This window comes from Oncorhynchus clarkii, chromosome 5 (genome assembly GCF_045791955.1).
Source record: "Oncorhynchus clarkii lewisi isolate Uvic-CL-2024 chromosome 5, UVic_Ocla_1.0, whole genome shotgun sequence".
Lineage (NCBI taxonomy): Eukaryota > Metazoa > Chordata > Actinopteri > Salmoniformes > Salmonidae > Oncorhynchus > Oncorhynchus clarkii.
The window spans coordinates 53,135,981-53,153,001 of NC_092151.1; the positions used below are offsets into that span (position 1 = coordinate 53,135,981).

The 17,021-nt window shown below is 43.3% G+C and overlaps 1 protein-coding gene across 3 annotated transcripts in view; it reads left to right on the forward strand.

Moving 5' to 3' along the window:
• The first annotated feature begins 8,068 nt into the window (after positions 1–8,068).
• The window catches only part of LOC139408986 (coiled-coil domain-containing protein 50-like), a 31,060-nt gene continuing 22,107 nt past the window's right edge, over positions 8,069–17,021 (forward strand). For 2 of the 3 annotated variants that reach the window (XM_071153562.1, XM_071153564.1), the window contains exons 1-2: positions 8,069–8,384; positions 15,243–15,305. In XM_071153562.1, coding sequence (XP_071009663.1) covers positions 8,336–8,384; positions 15,243–15,305 — 112 coding nt within the window. In that variant the 5' untranslated portion in view covers positions 8,069–8,335. The remainder of the gene's footprint in view (positions 8,385–15,242; positions 15,306–17,021) is intronic. The other variant, XM_071153565.1, reaches the window with a different exon arrangement.

Sequence of the window (17,021 nt, forward strand, 5' to 3'; positions counted from 1 at the left end):
TTAATCCACCTCTTATTACCATCATTATGATGCCATGGCTCTAGACACTACATTTAGACAGAAACACAGTATAACCAGGCGTCACCTTAAAATTGACATTTTAATTCAGAGAATTGCAGGGGAAGAGTACAATACCTTTTCATTGTGCAGCTCCCGTTGCCCTGCACGCTTGTTCGTTGAGCTGTAGATCCACTCGGGTGTCCCCAAAAGTTTTCAAAAGCACCATTGCTTGTAAGTGCCCAGTCGTACTTTGGTATCTCGTTGCTGCCTTGGTTAGACAACTCAAGTTTGCAAAGCCAAATCGATCACTTGCAAATAATAGGGATTCCCAGCAGTACAGTTTGCAGTGCTTCTCGGAGCCTGTGAGCCATTGATAGCGCTCGTAGTTGGAACTTTGAAAGTGGCGAACGGACCCCTTTCCCGCCTGTGACAGGCTTTGTAGCGTCGGCGTCGGGCAACCTCTCCTGACGATGTCTAACTTTTCTTGAAAAGTTTGTCTTGAGACTGCCGTTATAATTATATCCTCGACCAAATCGATATCTTCTCCTCCTTCCGCCATTGTGGGTTGAAAAAACAGAGTCGTACGCAAATGTATTTATTTATCAAATTCAGTTTCCTAGTTCTGAGGTTCTGCATAGACCTGCCCATATAGGACCTGCCTCTCAATATTGGTAATCCAATCAAAAGACGAGCACGCACTACGCCTGCTAGCTGGCTCCTGTGTAACACTGGAGCCAGCCAGCAGGCGTACAATAGCCAACTCTAAAGCTGATTGGTTGACACTAAATTTTCATTTCCATTCACTTTAAGCTACAAGCGCCCGCACTGTTGATTCTGAAGGCCTGAGGGCAGATTTTAGACCCCTGGCAACACATGATGGCTGAATATGATTGGATAAAAGATCTAACATAAAGACCAGCCCTCCAAATCTCAACCTGGGGCTGGAAGCAGTGCAACCAAGAGGAAAGCTATGAAATGAAGTCTATAACTCTTTTAATACATATTTGTGGGAAAATATATATATTTTTAAATTATATTCTGATGATGTTTAGGCCAGCAGAGAAGGCCTTGCTGGCCCTGACGGCCCACCACTGCCTTTACGTACATGCCCCAACCAGAAGCCATGGATTACAGGCAACATCCACACTGAGCTAAAGGCTAGAGCTGCCGCTTTCAAGGAGCGGGACTCTAACCCGGAAGCTTATAAGAAATCTCGAAATGCCCTCCAACGAACCATCAAACAGGCAAAGCTTAAATACAGGACTAAGATCGAATCGTACTACACCGTCTCTGACGCTCATCGGATGTGGCAGGGCTTGCAAACTATTACAGACTACAAGGGGAAGCACAGCCGAGAGCTGCCAAGTGACACAAGCCTGCCAGATGAGCTAAACTACTTCTATGCTCGCTTCGAGGTAAATTCACTTAGGCCGCAGGGCCAGACGGATTACCAGGATGTGTACTGCGAGCATGCGCTGACCAACTGGCAAATGTCTTCACTGACACTTTCAACCTCTCCCTGTCCGAGTCTGTAAGCTGACCAACAAGTTTTAAGCAGACCCCATAGTCCCTGTGTCCAAGAACACTAAGGTAACCTGCCTAAATGACTACAGACCCGTAGCACTCACGTTTGTAGCCATGAAGTGCTTTGAAAGGCTGGTCATGGCTCACAACAACACCATTACTCCAGAAACCCTAGACCCACTCCAATTTGCATGCCCGCCCCAACAGATCCACAGATGATGCAATCTCTATTGCACTCCACACTGCCCTATCCCACCTGGACAAAAGGAACACCTATGTGAGAATGCTATTCATTGACTACAGCTCAGCGTTCAAAACCATAGTGCTCTCAAAGCTCATCAATAAGCTAAGGACCCTAGGACTAAACACCTCCCTTTGCAACTGGATCCCGGACTTCCTGACGGGCTGACCCTCAGGTGGTAAGGGTAGGTAACAACACATCTGCCACGCTGATCCTCAACACAGGGGCCCCTCAGGGGTGCATGCTCAGCCCCCTCCTATACTCCCTGTTCACTCATGACTGCACGGCCAGGCACAACTCCAACACCATCATTAAGTTTGCCGATGACACAACGGTGGTAGACCTGATCACCGACAACGACAAGACAGCTTATAGGGAGGAGGTCAGAGACCTGGCTGTGTGGTGCCAGGACAACAACCTCTCCTTAACATGATCAAGATAAAGGAGATGATTGTGGACCTCAGGAAAAAAAGGATAGAGCACGCCATTCTCATCGACGGAGCTGCAGTGGAGCAGGTTGAGAGCTTCAAGTTCCTTGGTGTCCACATCACCAACAAACTAACATGGTCCAAGCACACCAAGACCGTTGTGAAGAGGGCACGACAAAACCTATTCCCCCTCAGGAGACTGAAAAGATTTGGCATGGGTTCTCAGATCCTCTAAAGGATCTACAGCTGCACCATTGAGAGCATCCTGACTGGTTGCATCACTGCCTGGTATGGCAACTGCTCGGCCTCCGACTGCAAGGCACTACAGAAGGTAGTGAGAACGGCCCAATACATCACTGGGGCCAAGCTCCCTGCCATCCAGGAACTCTATACCAGGCAGTGTCAGAGGAAAAAGTGTCAAAGACTCCAGCCACCCTAGTCATAGACTGTTCTCTATGCTACCGCATGGCAAGTGGTACCGGAGCACCAGGTCTAGGTCCAAGAGGCTTCTAAACAGCTTCTACCCCCAAGCCATAAGACTGCTGAACACCCTCTTTCTCTTTTACTCTGCTGCTACTCTATGTTGTTATCATCTATGCATAGTCACTTTAATAACTCTACCTACATGTACATATTACCTCAACTAACCGGTGCCCACGCACATTGATCCTGTATCGGTACCCCCCCTGTATATAGTCTCGCTATTGTTATTTTACTGCTGTTCTTTAATTACTTGTTACTTTTATTTCTTATTCATATTTTTTTAAACTGCATTGTTGGTTAGGGGCTCGTAAGTAAGCATTTCACTGTAAGGTCTACACACCTGTTGTATTCAGAGCATGTGACTAATACAATTTGATTTGATAAGTACACTGGGGATAATGGGGAAGGTGGGCGACACCTCAAGCACAAAGACAGGTGAAACAGATCATGTAATGACAAAGACGAAGGGACTGGACGTTTTTTATAATGAGGGATACCTTGAGAAAATCGTACCTCTCTGAAAGTAAAATATGTTTTTCCTCCCTGAACGCTTGAAAAAAAAACTTGACCTTCTCCTATACCCAAAATAATAATTAAAACAAAGTGGATAGCAGAGAACATGCCTAACATTTTACTCTCACTCTGAGGACAGACCAGATTCTTAGATATGCAGTTTTACAAACTGTTCTTCACTATGTAAGCATTACATGGCAAAAGGTTGTGGATTCGCAGACCACCGCAGACAAGGGTAGGTGTGGAAAGATCTCCGTAATAATAAAAGCACTGCATGAATCTATCATTTTATTTGTGGTCTGAAAAAAAATATATAGATTTTATAAACTCATTTAATTTATGTAATGTGTGTAATTTTACATTACTGGAGACGAGCAGAATATTTTGTAATACCACAGTGGGGGATGACAATGAATGAGTGCGTGCTGGAGCGAAGTGTTGCAGCTCCGGAGATGTTTTGATCTATATTCTTTTGTTAAAAAAAGAGGATTGTCTAAGTTTGGAACAGGCCAAAAGTTGTCTATCAACTGTAAAAATTGAGCGCAACAGACCAGAACTGAAGTATCTGATCATCAATGAATTCGAGAAAAAAACATTTGTTTTTTTAACACAGCAGCCTCATATCATCAGTTAGGCCTAAATGCATGTAACTTTTTTTTCATTTGGGAAACTATAATCTTCAAATTTATTCTATTCCATGATATTGTTGGTTTCAAAGTATATTTGTGTTGACTGTGATTAAGGCATAGGAATTTAAGGAACGTAATCAAAATTAGCAAACTAGGCATGCATACTGTAGCTCACGTGGCCGGTTCCGACAGAGCCTGGGCGCGAACCCAGAGTCTCTGGTGGCACAGCTATTAACCACTGCGCCAACCGGGAGGCCCTTATTTTTGTTCTTTCTTAAGCTACCTGGCTTGCTCCTGACTGATTAAGAGTTAGTACAGTATGTTGTTTAATAGCCTGTTGAAATGTTGAACGTAGGCCTCCCGAGTGGCGCAGCGATCTAAGGCTAGAGGCATCACTACAGACCTGGGTTTGATCCCGGGCTGTATCACAACCGGCCGTGGTTGGAAGTCCCATAGGGCGGCGCACAGTTGGCTCGGCATCGTCCGGGTTAGGGGAGGGTTTGGCCGGGGGGCTTTTCTTGGCTCATCGCACTCTAGTGACTCCTTGTGGTGGGCCGTGCGCCTGCAGGCTGACCTCCGTCGTCAAGTTGAATGGCGTTTCCTCCGACACAGTGGTGCGGCTGGCTTCCGGGTTAAGTGGGCGGGTGGTAAGAAGCGCGGTTTGGTGGGTCATGTTTCGGAGGACGTATGACTCGACCTTCGCCTCCCGTGCCTGTTGGGGAGTTGCAGCGATGAGACAAGATCGAAATTGGGGAGAAAAGGGGGGTAACATTTTACAAACAAATGTTGAACATCAATTGATAGTGACAGAATCACACATTAGTTCCCAAGCAAAGTTGTTTGTCTCCTTGGCTATGGAAGGTTGTAGCGCTGCTACCTCTGAATGTCATAAAGACAAACCAAAGATATCCCATATGCATCAGAGTCACGTTTTCCCCGGCATTTTACAGCTTGTTCCTACCATTGCGGAATAAAGCATCATTTTAGATTACTTTATATAATCAGGTCCATAAAAAAAATCTCAATCTTAAGCTAACAAGGGGTAGGCCAATGCTTTTAGCCATTTTCTATAACAAAAGCCACAAATCCCTCACATACCCTCTCAATTCAAGCTCTAGTTTTAACCTAGCACAACAAGCCCTTTACAGACACTGAGATATTTAAGGAGTGCATGGTGACTGAAGGAATTGGCTGACAAAATCTATGGATAGTAGAATATAATTGAGTCTGTCAAACAGGTAGGCCTATCTCTTATTTCTTGAATAGGTATCAATAGGCTCCAACACAAAGCCCTCTTGATGTTAGTAGCCTGAAGTCAAATTAAAATGAAGACTTGTTTAAATGAATTATAGGCCTCGAAATGGCCTACTTTCAGAACCCATGCGCTGTTCATCTCTGCGGCTGCCTCTTCATAATAATGTAAGTAATGTACACTTAATATAAACACAACATGCAACAATTTAAAATAATTTACTGAGTTACAGTTCATATTACGGAATCATTCAATTGAAATGAATATATGATGATATATTCATATATGATGATTTCACATGATTGGGAATACAGATACAGTGGTAAGAAAAAGTAACTGAACACTTTGGAATTACCCAGATTTCTGCATAAATTAGTCATCAAATTTGATCTGATCTTTATCTAAGTCACAACAATAGACAAACAGAGTGCTAAAACTAACAAAACACAAATTATTGTATTTTTTAAATATTTGTTTTATTTGAACCTTTATTTAACTAGGAAAGTCAACAAATTCTTATTTACAATGACAGCCTACCCCGGCCAAACCCGGACGACGCTGGGAGTCAGGAGTCAGCTAACCTGGAGTCCAATCAATGAGACGAGTTCGGAGATGTTGGTTAGAGCTGCCTTGCCCTATATATTTTGGGTTTGCTATTCACAAGTAGCATTGCCTGATGTGAACCATGCCTCGAACAAAAGAGATCTCAGAAGACCTAAGATGAAGAATTGTTGACTTGCATTAAGCTGGAAAGGGTTACAAAAGTATCTCTAAAAGCCTTGATGTTCATCAGTCCATGGAAGACAAATTGTCTATAAATGGAGAAAGTTCAGCACTGTTGCTACTCTCCCTAGGAGTGGCCGTCCTGCAAAGATGACTGCAAGAGCACAGTGCAGAATGCTCAGTGAGGTTAAGAAGAATCCTAGAGTGTCAGCTAACGACATACAGAAATCTCTGGAACATGCTATCTCTGTTGACGACTCTACGATACGTAAAGCAGTAAACAAGAATGGTGTTCATGGGAGGACACCACAGAAGAAGCCACTGCTGTCCAAAAAAAACATTGCTGCACGTCTAAAGTTTGCAAAAGTGCACCTGGATGTTCCACTGGCAAAATATTCCGTGAACAGATAAACTACAGTTGAGTTGTTTGGAAGGAACACACAACACTATGTGTGGAGAAAAAAAAGTACAGCACACGCTCCTGCAGTCAGATTTCCAATTGCACGCACCCTAAAAACTTGAGACATCTGTGGCATTGTGTTATGTGACAAAACTGCACATTTTTGAGTGACCTTTTATCGTCCCCAGCACAAGGCACACCTGTGTAATGATTATAGTTGAATCAGCTTCTTGATGTGCCACATCTGTCAGGTGGATGGATTATCTTGGCAAAGGAGAAATGCTCACTAACAGGGATGTAAACAAACATTTTAGAGAAATAAGATTTTTGCAACATTTCTGGGATCTTTTATTTCAGCTCATGAAACATGGGACCAACACTTTAGACGTTGCTTTTATATTTTTGTTCAGTGTAATATAATTTACTTTAGGGAAAGCTTATCTACCCTAGTCTTATTGACAAGTTTCCTACGCAGTGGCAATTTTAGTATGTAAATCTTGGTGGGGCAAACTCCCCCAAACATTTTTTATATGCATTCCAGCAAAGCCACTACACAACACTAAACAATACATTAATTGCACTATAACGGTGACAAACGGTGCCCACAAACTGTTAGGACCTACATAAAGCTGTCCTAAGCAACAACAAAAAAAAGAGACCATATTTGTATGCAGCTTTATTAACTCAATGATTTGTATTATTTTTTACATTGTTTGCAAACTGATGTGAGACACGTATTAATGCGAAAATAACATGCGAAACAGGCAACCCCACAAACAATAACATTATGCGATTGTTATTAGGCCTACACTTGTAGTCTAAATTGTTGTCCACGCACGCATCGGTCTGGGCCACTCATCCTCCCTTGTCTGGAGCTTCTCTGTAAACTGGTAATCTCTGTATTCCTGTCGCAAGACCAACTGGTTGATGCTTATTTATAAAACCCTCTTAGGCCTCACTTCCACTATATGAGATACCTACAGCAGCCCTCATCCTCCACATACAACACCCGTTCTGCCAGTCACATTCTGTCAAAGGTCTCCAAAGCACACACATCCCCGGGTTGCTTCTCTTTTCAGTTCGCTGCAGCTAGCGACTGGAACGAGCTGCAAGGAAACACTCAAACTGGACAGTTCTATCTTGATCTCTTCATTCAAATACTCAATTATGGACACTCTTACTGACAGTTGTGGCTGCTTCACGTGATATATTGTTGTCTCTACCTTCTTGCCCTTTGTGCTGTTGTCTGGGCCCAATAATGTTTGTACCATGTTTTGTGCTGCTACCATGTTGTGTTTCTACCATGTTGTCATGTTGTGTTGCTACCGTTGCTGTGTTGTCATGCGTTGCTGCCATGGTATGTTGTCGTCTTAGGTCTATCGTTATGTAGTGTTGTGGTGTCTGTCTTGTCCTATACTTTTATTTTGAATCCCAGCCCCCATCCCACAATGAGCAGGCCGTGATTGTAAATAAGAATGCGTTCTTAAAACGTTTGCCTAGTTAAATAAAGGTTAAAAGAAATAAATTCAATTATCAGCCTTGACCAAATGTAATTGTTACCTTCAAACCATAACAATTTTGAGCATATGCCACCCGGTTTCCTGTCAATTGGCACATTTTTCATGCAGCAACGTTAAATAATGGTGGTTATAACCTATCGTTTTTTGGGGCATGTTGTAATAATTGTGATAGGCTTACGTTTTGCCCGTACCGTACCGCATGACTTTTACTCCTGATATACAGCCAGGGATGTAATAGTGGTTATGCTTGTGTAATTGTGTGTGTGTACGTTGAGCGAACGCAATATCTCCTCTATACTCTTTCATCCCTTACATATTTAACCGTGAATGATTTGGCCCGCCTGCTATCCGTAGCTGGACTCTTTTCATTTCTTCCTTCCCTCAGCTAGCTAGCTCGCTAATCAAACCCACAGCTGCAGAACGGAGGAAGACGGGAGGCTCGCTCACCAAATCTGACTGGCTAGCCACAGTGCCGACAAGAATCAAAGGGACACCCGTAATGTTAGTACCGGAATCACCAATGGTTTTTATGACAACAGATGGTCAGACTCTGCTCTGGTAACCTTCGGCACATCGCGGAAGCATAATTCAACGGGAACGGCTTTGACACGTCGCTGACAACATGGCTGAGTTTCCCATCGATCAAAACAAACTGCCTGGAGTAAAAGAAGGTAACGTTTGCTGGCGAGCGTGATCTATTCAACGTTCATCTGTAGAACTAGCCTCGTGTTTAGACCTACTTGTGACCAGGTGGTTGTTTTCCACATTTCAGGTGTCAAGTGCGTGCATCTGTTTGTTTTGTTAGCCAGGTAATAACGTTGCATTACCTCGTTTACAGTACTAGTACTGTACTGATGTTATGAGGGCATCAGTAATGTTACTGTTCGAATCCATGCGTGCCAGTGTAACTAGCTAACGTTCGTTATGTTTTATTTGCTATCTAGCCTGGTGCAGATTTTTTTTTTTTTTTTTTTACTGTATCCGGGATTATTTATAAAGCTACTGTAGATATCCCCCGTTGTTAGCGTGAGCTTTTAGCTGCCTGCCTGGCAGCCAGCCTAGCTAGCAGATTATGACGCGGGCTAATGTGACGCTCCATTAGGGCAGGATAGGTACTGTTTGGCGTAGCCCTGAGTATTTTCGACCAACCATATTAACTTGGCGATAGTGTCTTCATTCTCGATTTGGCCAAACACGTATCTTCTGAAATGCGTATGTCCAGTTGCAGGTGGTTCGTTTTTTGAATTTAGAAAATGTTCTGTTAATAAAATAGATTTTTTTTAAAAAATCGAGATTTGAATCTCTCCATTAAGTAGCTAATACAACAATGTGTCTGTCCTCTTGTCTATTTCAAATATTCTCTCATTGATCAAGAGTAGACAGATGAGTGTCACCATGACATGCAGCGTTTGGGGTGGACTCAGCTTTGTCTTTTTGTTTGTTCTTCTATGGTGGTGGTCCGCAAACAGACGTTTAAGGTACATGCCGCCACCTACTGTGCTGCAGTGTGTGGTCAATCATGGTTACATTAGCTCTACATTGATATACACTCAGTGGCCAGTTTACACAAATTGTTTGCTCCTACAGATCGTGAGTGGCTGTGGCTTGCTATATAAAGCAGGCATCGAGGCCTTCAGTTACTGTTCGATTGAACGTTCGCGTGTGCAAAACGAGTGACTTAAGGAACTTTGAGTGTGGTATGATTGTCGGTGCCCGGTGCACTAGTTTCAGTATCACAGAAATGGCTGGCCTCCTGGTCTTTTCATGCACAGGTGTCTACGGTTTACCGGGAATGGTGTAACAAACAAAAAACATCCAGTCCTGTGGGCGAAAACAGCTTGTTGATGAGAGAGGTCGATGGAGAGTGGCAAGAATCATGCAAGCTAACAGGTGGGCCACACAGGCAAATAACTCGTAGTACAACAGTGGTGTGCAGAACAGCATCTTGGAACGCATAACTTGTTTGTCCTTGTCACCGATGGGCTGTTGCAGCAGACAACCACACAAGGTTCCACTCCTATCAGTTAAAAACAAGAAGAGGCTCCAGTGGGCACGCTATCACCAACACTGAACAATTGAGGAGTGGGAAAAACATCGCCTGGTCTGACGAATTCCGGGTTCCTGTTGCGTCATGCTAATGGAAAAGTCAGGAAGTGGAGTAAGCGGCTTGAGTCCATGGCCCCATCCTGCATGGTGTCAACGTGTGGGGAATGTTTTCCTGGCACAAGTGAGGTCCCTTGATACCTATTGAGCAATGTTTGAACATTACAGCATATCTGTAGCTGTTCTGGGCGCAAAGGGGGGTCCGACCCCGGTACCAGATGGGTGTACCTAATAAACTGTGTGAATGTGAGCTCAAAGTATTTGGACAGTGACACATTGTTGTTGTTCTGACTGTACTCCAGCACTTTGGATTTTAAATGATACAAGGACTGTGAAGTTAAAGTGCAGACTCCGCTTTAATTTGAGGGTATTTTCATCCATATCGGGTGAACCGATTTTTTTAGGGGACCAAAAGTATTGGGACAAATTCACATGTGTATTAAAGTATAAACAAGTTAAGTATTTGTTCACATATTCCTATCACTGCAATGACTACATTAAGCTTGTGACTGTACAAACTTGGTGGATGCATTTGCTGTTTGTTTTGGTTGTGTATTTTGTGCCCAGTAGAAATTAATGGTAAATAATGTATTATCATTTTGGAGTCTAATAATAGAATGTTTCTAAAAACGTCTACATTAATGTGGATGCTACCACGATAATTCTGAGTTAATTAATCATGAATAATGAGTGCGAAAGTTACAGACCCACAAATATCATATCACCAAGACATGCTAACCTCTCACCATTACAAAAGTTTATTCGAGTTCAGTCGCAAAAACCACCAAGCGCTATAATGAAACTGGCTCTCATGAGGACTGCCACAGGAAAGGAAGACTCAAAGTTACCTCTGAAGCAAAGGATTAGTTCATTAGAGTTACCAGCATCAGAAATTGTAGGCCAAATAAATGCTTCAAAGAGGTCAAGTAACAGACACATATCAACATCAACTGTTCAGAGGAGACTGAGTGAATCAGGCTTTCATGATAGAAATGCTGCAAAGAAACCACTACTAAAGAACACCAATAAGAAGAGACTTACTTGGGCCAAGAATTCTACAGCGATACTCCATCCCATCTGGGTTGCGCTTAGTGGGACTATAATTTGCTTTTCAACAGGACAATGACCCAACACACCTTCAGGCTGTGTAAGGGCTATTTGACCAAGGAGAGTGGAGTGCTGCATCAGATGACCTGGCCTCCACAATCACCTGACCTCACCCCAATTGAGATGATTTGGGATGAGTTGGACCGCAGAGTGAAGGAAAAGCAGCGAACAAGTGTTCAGCATGTGTGGGAACTCCAAGACTGTTGGAAGAGCATTCCAGGTGAAGCTGGTTGAGAGAATGCCAAGAGTGCGTAAAGGGTGGCTACTTTGGAAAAATGTAAAATATATTTTTATTTGTTTAACGCTTTTTGGTTACTACATGATTCTATAGGTGTTATTTCATAGTGTTGATGTCTTCACTATTATTCTACAATGTAGAAACATTTAAAAAATAAAGAAAAACCCTTGAATGAGTAGGTGTGTCCAAACTTTTGACTGGTACTGTGTACCTAAATCCCACCTGTCTCTGTCATTAAGAATATTTGAAATAGAGAAGATGGACAAGTCTAAATGGAATCCTTGGGACCTCCCAACTCTGCCATCACCCCTGTTGAAGTTGACATTTAAAACGGTTAAGGATTATGGTTGAGGGTTAGGGCAGTGCTATTCAAACTTTTTCAGCGAGGGCCCCATTTTGTTTTCTACCAGAATTTCTGTTGACCCCATGTTCAAATAAATAAAAAATGTTTAAAAAAATTATGAAAAGAAGCCAATAAATACTTTTTCAAAATAGTTTAAAAAAAAGTCTCATGTTGTATGTTGTCTCATACAATCTGTTCTCTTAATTTTTTTGTTCCCCCGCAACCTTTCGAGATCATGACCCCGACTTTGAATACCACTGGGTTAGGTTTTAGGGTAGGGACGGCCGAAGGATCCCGGGTTAACACTAGCCTAGACAAGATGGCAGCATACATATTGTTGAATTACTTCATGGAGAAAACATCTCATTTATTTTAATAGCGGTATGTTGACAGAAATATTCCATGTCAGTGTGCAAAACAATCCCAATGTTTCCTCAAAATGGACTAAATGTTATTCAGAAATGGAGTGGTGGAGAAATCAGAAAGCATACCGCTTCCCTAAAACAATAGTACGTTACAGCTGCTGTGTGGCCACTGGACAGATCCCGGGTTGGATATCTCATGCACGTTTCCTGTTCCTCTGTATGTTTTCAATCTGATCGGAATGGAGAAGTGTAACGAACTCTTCCTGCGTGTGCGAAACAGCTGCTCCAATCCAACTCCGTGGAATATTTGAGATGCTGGTCTAGAAAAGTGCATGATGGGAGAACGTGCCTTTCCACTGCTCTGCGGCTGTCTCCATAGCACCATCCACGGGATTCATTATGGTCATCGGAGATGGTTCCATCCCTCCCCAAACCCCCATTGGTTAATCTCTCGGTTTATAGATGACAAGGATTCATATTCACGGGGGGGGAAAAAAAAAACTTATTTACATCCTCAGTTAGCCCACACAGTTTCTTTCAAAACTAGACCTAAGTGCTGCTAGACGTGCAACTTCTGCACATTTCGGTGTAGAAAACATCTGAACTTATGATCTGGTGATACAATTAGGCTAGACGTCAGCCACCCACTGCCAGTAGCAGATGGGAACATGGTTAATTACACATTTATAATCACAGCTTACTTGTATCCTCTAACATAGTCACAGTGCAGGGAGAAAAGATGTCCACCACAGATAAACAGAAGGGGCTTAAGTACAGTTTTACCCGGCTTATGAAACACATGCGAATGTTCCTCAGCAAACATTTGCCGTGCTTCACCCTGAGAATGTTCGAGATCAAAACAGACCCTACGGTAGCAAGGCTCTGCACAGGTCTATTGGACGCATGGAGTTAAAATGCAAAAAGATATTAGCATGTCTGTTTTGAATCATCATTTGCTTGCTGAAGGTCGAGTGATTTGAGATGGCTGGTGCATACAGTTGTATGAAAGGGATTTAAAACATTCCATGTAGTTGATTGGCTGATCAGTAGGCCTAATGCCAATTATGGTTTGTTTGTTTGCTAGGACAGACTTTTCGGGATTAGGGTTAGCCTACGTAATCTGTCTGATTTCCCCCCCCTTAATGGTTTTAAAATAATGACGGTAATCATATGAATATCCATATCAGCATTACTGATAACACTAGCGACCGTCAGTTAAATTCTTGTTCAAGTCCTGCACAAGGGAAAACAGGCTACAGTGCATGTCTCCCAAAGACATCCACCCACCTGTCGGACATTTAGGATGTGTCTCAAATGGGACCCTATTCCCTACATCGGGGTTCCCCAACTGGCCCGTGTGCATCATTTTATTGAGGGTTGAAGGAATTGTTCGTAGAGCTCCGAGACAGGATTTTGTCGAGGCACTGATCTGGGGAAGGGTACTTAAAAAATGTCTGCAGCATTGGAGGTCCCTGAGAACACAGTGGCCTCTTCATTCTTAAATGGAATAAGTTTGGAAACACCATGACTCTTCTTAGAGCCAAACTGAGCAATTGGTGGAGAAGGGCCTTGGTCAAAGCTCCAGTTCCTCTGTGGAGATGGGAGAACCTTCCAGAAGGACAACCATCTCTGCAGCACTCCACAAATTAGGCCTTCTATGGTAGTGGCTAGACGGAAGCCACTCCTCAGTAAAAGGCACATGACAGCCCGCTTGGAGTTTGCCAAAAGGCACCTAAAGGACTCTCAGACCTCGAGAAACAAGATTCTCTGGTCTAATGAAACCAAGCTTGAACTCGTTGGCCTGAATGCCAAGCGTCACATCTGGAGGAAACCTGGCACCATCCCTACAGTGAAGCGTGGTGGCAGCATCATGCTGAGGGGATGTTTTTCAGTGTCAGCGACTGGGATACTCGTCAGGATCGAGGGAAAGCTGAACGGAGCAAAGTACAGAGATCCATGATGAGTGCTCAGGTATGTTCCAGTCCCCTGACCATCCGCTCAAGACAAAAATCATCCTGCAGCTGAATCTAGTTGTCTTCCTACATAGTGTACTACTTTTGACCAGAGCCCCATGGGCCCCGTTTTAAAAATAATAATATATAAGTAGTGCACTAATATAGGGAGTACGGTGCAAATCAGGACGCAGCCCTAGATTTCCTCCATTAGTTCCACTCTCTCTCTCTCTTTTCTACCCCTGTGATTCTTCTTGTTCTCCATCTGATTTGCCTTAAACGGTAGCACTTTGCTGTTTCACAACTGCTTTGCCTCAGTCTAACGGTCTGAATGGTTTTTGTTAGCCTTCTGCTGACTATTTGTTTGGAAGCTGCTGCTTCCCTCCTCTTCCCCATAAGCTCATTTTAAACTGTTTGCATGTCCTCAGCAAAAACGGCTGAATGTGTGCAGGATACTGCCAATAACAAGAGCATTGCTATTCTGATTGAGTGACATGTAGGAAGGTTCAGCATAAGACACTTTTGACTTTGCCATGCTGCTGTGCATTGGATGTGACTTTCATGTTCTTAGAAGATTTGATAAGTTGTTACTGGTTTTCCTGTGCGTTTTTCTGTATTTTGATGTATTGTAAAAAAAATAAAAAATACTTTGATTTACCACAGCAAGCTTAGGCTATACGGCTCAGAAAAGGGATGCGCGGAGCCTAATTCAAAATGAGCTACGCTGTTGACTCAAACCAAAATCTCGGTGCCGCCGCTTGCTCAACCACAGTTCTATTTCATTCTGTTCTCTTTATTTACAGACCACTTGTCTTTCAGGGGCCCTGCTTGAGACAGTCTAGTTTAGCTTTTATTTTGTCTTTTTTTTTATTTTTTAGCTCTTATCTGGCAGATAAGGCTTGTAGTGCAGCAATCATCCTTTTTGGCCACAAAGCAGACAAGGACTTCCTCTCTGTCAGCATTGTGTGATCATTCCAATGGCCTTGCCACTGCTCCATTTCACGCTGTAGTTTAGTCACAATAGCCTCCATCTGATTAGCTTAAGGTTAAACTGGGGGAGCTTGTTTAGTCTTGCGTGCTCTGTTCAAGTTTCCTGCCCTTGATTGGGGCGACTGTTCAGTGTTTTCTGTAGTAGAACATCATGTGTAGGCGGGCACAATGTCTCAAATGTTCTGTGTCATAGAACACCACCAAAAACTGTTTTTCAAAAGGCCCTTTGGTGCGTTTTTCTGTAAGTCCTTCAGCTGTATCGCAAAACAAGAGACTTTTGTTGCAGCAGGAATGTGTTGTCAATTTTCACTACAAAAGTTAATTTTTAAAGTTTACCGATTTTAAAAAATAAAATAAAAATGTGTATTTTTATTTTTTATAAACCTTCAGAAGAGCTCCCTAACCTTGTGTTCCTGTCTCTCTGTTTACAGTGTGTCGAGACTTTGCTGTGCTGGAGGACCACTGCCTGGCCCATAATCTCCAGGAGCAGGAAAGTAAGTATACTACCACTACACTTCAGGTTGACCTGGACATCCGCTTCTCCCGCCCATCCCTTATGGTTTCAGCTTGTCCTGGCTGTTCCCAAAGCAGAGCTCTCAGTGCAACAGAGAACAGACCCCTATTTTCGAATGTGTCAAGTAAAGGCGGAGTGCTTTGGGCTGGGATCGGGGCTGGGCATTATTTGACTTTTAAGTCTGGATGCAGACAGTCGGCTTCATGCACATTTTGAAGTCTCATTTACGTCAAAGCCATTTACAATATATTGTCCATAATAGCCGCAACTATTTCATGCAAACTGCTCTTCCGGTCTAGAAAAAGCACTTTGAGCTTCCTTTGCAGCATATTTATTATAAAGTATTCCAAGCTCCCATTTGTCTTCTTTACGAGAATACAGACTATCGAACATTTTTTCCAAATATTTAGAATTTAGAGAGGTCTAATGAATCCACAAGTTTTCCCTCAGAAAATCTGTCACGTCTGACAGCATAAAGAGCAGCGTCAGTGGAAGCAAAGCAGTAAAAGCAGCCATAAAACACAAGCCTAGCCACAGCTTGCTTCACCCAGCAGGCTTGGCACTGCAGGACTCCTGCTAGGCTGCAACCACAACAATAGCACTTTGGGGCTTTGGTGTGCGTTAGTGGGCTTGATGTTTGCACACTGTGTCTGGATCACATTAATGCCCATCTACTGTAGGACAACAACACAGTCTAGTCTGGGTGGACGTTAGGCCAGCACAATCAGATTAGCAGGGATTGTGATGTCATCGGGGGGGAACGCCTCATCCGCTTCAATCGCTCCGATGCGGGCAGTGCAGGAGCATCATGGCAAAGCTGAAAGACTGGCCAATAGTTTCTACCCTCAGACTATTGGGCTACCTTCTCCCCCCTGCTACTGCCCCTATGGACATTCACCCAACACGGACATCCCCCCAAAAACACACACGCACCGTCAACTCGCCCCCACACAAATGACAATCACTATTGTAGTTGTTAATATGTATATTTCTTTACATCACTCAATGATCATGCTGATGTTCCCCCTATGGTCATTCCAGCCCTGCAACATCCTTGACTCTACCACAAGGAAATGTTTTATTTATTTGTTTTTATTCATCACGGCCACAGTTGTTGTTGTTATGTACAGTCCATTTGGAAAGTATTCAGACCCCTTGACTTTTTCCCACATTTTGTTACGTTACAGCCTTATTCTAAAATGGTTTATTTTCCTCATACATCTACACACACTACCCTATAATGACAAAGCAAAAACAGGTTTTTAGAAATTTCTGCAAATGTATACAAATATAAAACAGAAATATTATGTTTACATAAGTATTCAGACCCCTTACTCAGTACTTTGTTGAAGCACCTTCGGCAGCGATTACAGCCTCGAGTCTTCTTGGTTATGACGCTACAAGCTTGGAACACCTGTATTTGGGGAGTTTCTCCCATTCCTCTCTTCAGATCCTCTCAAGCTCTGTCAGGTTGGATGGGGAGCGTCACTGCACAACTATTTTCAGGTTTCTCCAGAGATATTAGATTGGGTTCAAGTCTGGGCTCTGGCTGGGCCACTCGAGGACATTCGGTGACTAGTCCCAAAGCCACTCCTGACTGTGTGCTCAGGGTCGTTGTCCTGTTGGAAGGTGAACCTTCGCCCCAGTCTGAGGTCCTGCATGCTCTGGAACAGGTTTTCATCAAGGATCTCTCTGT